The 2,671-nt window shown below is 36.3% G+C and overlaps 1 protein-coding gene across 1 annotated transcript; it reads right to left on the bottom strand.

The window, feature by feature from the left end:
- Positions 1-1,466, bottom strand: LOC133737295 (uncharacterized). Its single transcript, XM_062164889.1, has 3 exons — positions 1,223-1,466; positions 513-1,147; positions 1-171 (listed from the first exon to the last, which is right to left on the bottom strand). Exons 1-3 carry the CDS (start codon positions 1,464-1,466, stop codon positions 1-3), a joined length of 1,050 nt encoding a protein of 349 aa, XP_062020873.1.
- Positions 1,467-2,671: the final 1,205 nt, after the last annotated feature.

Raw genomic sequence — 2,671 nt, 5'->3', positions numbered from 1 at the left:
CTATATTTGGATCTGGATTTCCTGCTCATCATCTAAATGTAAAGGTCGAACCCAATGGTATATTGGATCAGCAGCTTCCTCTGCACCTATCTCTGCAGCTATATTGAATAGGTCCAAATAACTGGTCTCCGCAACTCTATCTGCAGCGGCTTTTGCATCTCGCAATAGTAGCTTCATGTTGTAATAACAATACACAATTTTCTCGAGTTTGTTATGTGCCAGACGATTTCTTTGCTTCGTATGGATAAGAGAAAATGTGTTCCAATTTCGCTCTCAAGCAGAAGATGATGTGGTTTGAGATAGGATCTTCATTGCCAATTTACGAAGTGTAGGTGCATCGCCCCCATACATGTTCCACCATTCATATGTAGTCATTGATTTCCTCGTACGTAGCAATGGCAGCTGGTCTTCCAAATCCGTATAATGAGTCTCTAAAGTTTATAATGTGCATGAGAAAAAATTATAAATGTTCGTAAATGAAAATAACAATTAATCAAATATAGAAAATTTACCTCATGTCCGAATTGTGCGATGCCTATAGAGTTTGGGTCTAACTTTGCAAAAACTGAGTGAACGGCATCTAGTAGCTCTGGATCATCACCAATTCCTTCACTATACTGGAACATTGGATTCAAATAATAAGCTGTTGCATGTAATGGATGACACAATTGCTTAAACCATCTATCATCGATGATTTTTCTGACCCAAACTGTATTCCTGACTTCTTCCAGGTTTGTTCCCACCTTCTTAAATAAATCATACAGCATTAGCATTGTCGGGTTAACCTCTGTGTCAACTATTCGAAGAACACCGTATAATGGCTTGTAAATAGAAATCACTGCTTGCACATTGTCCCAAAACATGTTTTCAAGAACGAGTTCCTCTATACGTCTTCCCTCCTTGGTTTGACTATATTTGCTAGTAGCCCAGTCATTACAAGTAAACAATTGTTTAAGTCCAGCCTTCTTTTGGAAAAGGCTTTGAAGAGAAATGTAATTAATGGCAAACTGTGTTGGTCCTGGTCGAATCAAATCACCCTCACATATTTTTCTCATAAGAGCAAGCACCCATCCGTGATTGTAGATATATACAGTCACGAGTCTAGCAATAGTAATCACATGACTGACCTTTGTCTTTTTACCAATATCTTCAAACATTAAGTCGATGTAGTGTGCAGCACATGGAGTCTAATAGAAGTTATAACGTTCCAATAATGTCTTACCAGCCTTCACAAAGGCTGAGCCATTATCGGTACATATTTGAACCACATTCTCCCTCCCCACTTCATTAATGACATCTTTCAATAGCTTGGCAAGGTATTTGTGCTCCCTTATATCACTTGACGCATTAACAGACTTCAAAAACACAGTCTTATCCTTACAGTAAACCATGAAGTTGATAACTTGCATTCTTGTTGGACCAGACCACCCATCAGCTATTATGGTGCAGCCATATGTTTTCCACATTTTTCTTTGGCTATTTATATATTCAGTGATTTCCTTATGTTCCATGGTCAAGTGTTTGTTCATTATCTAATACGAACTTGGCGAAGGAATATTTGGACACTGTTGTGCTTCCAGTTATCATGTTTTTGCATTCATGAGATTCTGCTTTGTACGCAACGACATTGGTATATATGAAAAACTTCCCACATAATCGACCAAAGCTTCTCCTTGAGGCTTTCCATTGACATGGAGTCGATGATGCTCTTTTGTTTTGCAGCATTGGATTTACAGAGTGACTGTGGGAATGAAGCTTGAGGTTGGTCTCCATGCTCTTGTCGTACACTTTTTGATCTCTCAAATTTTGGTTGGCTTCGACTTGTCCCACCAGGCCCTGAAACACCTCTACTTATACCTTGCTCCCTTTCCCATTCTAATTGTCTTGATGCTCTCATAGCAGCTTTATAATCGCGGGGATCTACATCCTGCTGACCTAGAAAACCTTCATCTTCATCTTCAGAGTCCAATTGTTGTGATAACCCTGATCGTAATTCTTCTCGAGTATCACGGATTATTGAATCTTTTTTATAGTTTGCAGTAGATTTTCTCCTCATCCATTCTTTTACTAATTTTTGAACTTCTGGTGGCACCTTATCACAAACTCATGTATTCTTGGCAGGATCTAATCCAGTCAAGTGGAACTTAAATCGAGTGATACCACCACTGTTTATGATAGTATTACAAAACTTGCATACTGTACCTTTAGTTTGGCCTTGATATGGAAAAGCATAATTCCAAGTTGGGTCTTTTTTGCTCCCCGCAAGGTCAGAACTTGTCATTATGTAGAAAACTAGACAACTACAAAAAAAAAAAAAAAAAAACTAAAATTTATGAACAAATTATTTATACTAAAGTGTTCTCATTACCTTTAAAATTATTATCTTAATTTGTATTCATATTATAGTTACCTATTGAAACTTTTATGTATGGAATATAGGTAGGCACTAAATAAGATTAAGATCTTTGATTACTACACATTTTCATAAATAATAAATCTCATAACAAAGGAACAATTTAAAATATAATTACCTTTTCATATATTTTATCCATTAAATTATCTACTAAGTACTGACTACAATATTTTATATTGTCTTCAATTTCAACAACATCATGATTCTATTTGCAAAGATCTACTAAGTACCAAAGAGGGTTTTGTTGTATTCAATTTC

Source organism: Rosa rugosa, chromosome 3 (assembly GCF_958449725.1).
Source record: "Rosa rugosa chromosome 3, drRosRugo1.1, whole genome shotgun sequence".
Lineage (NCBI taxonomy): Eukaryota > Viridiplantae > Streptophyta > Magnoliopsida > Rosales > Rosaceae > Rosa > Rosa rugosa.
This window is presented reverse-complemented; position numbering and strand designations above follow the sequence as displayed.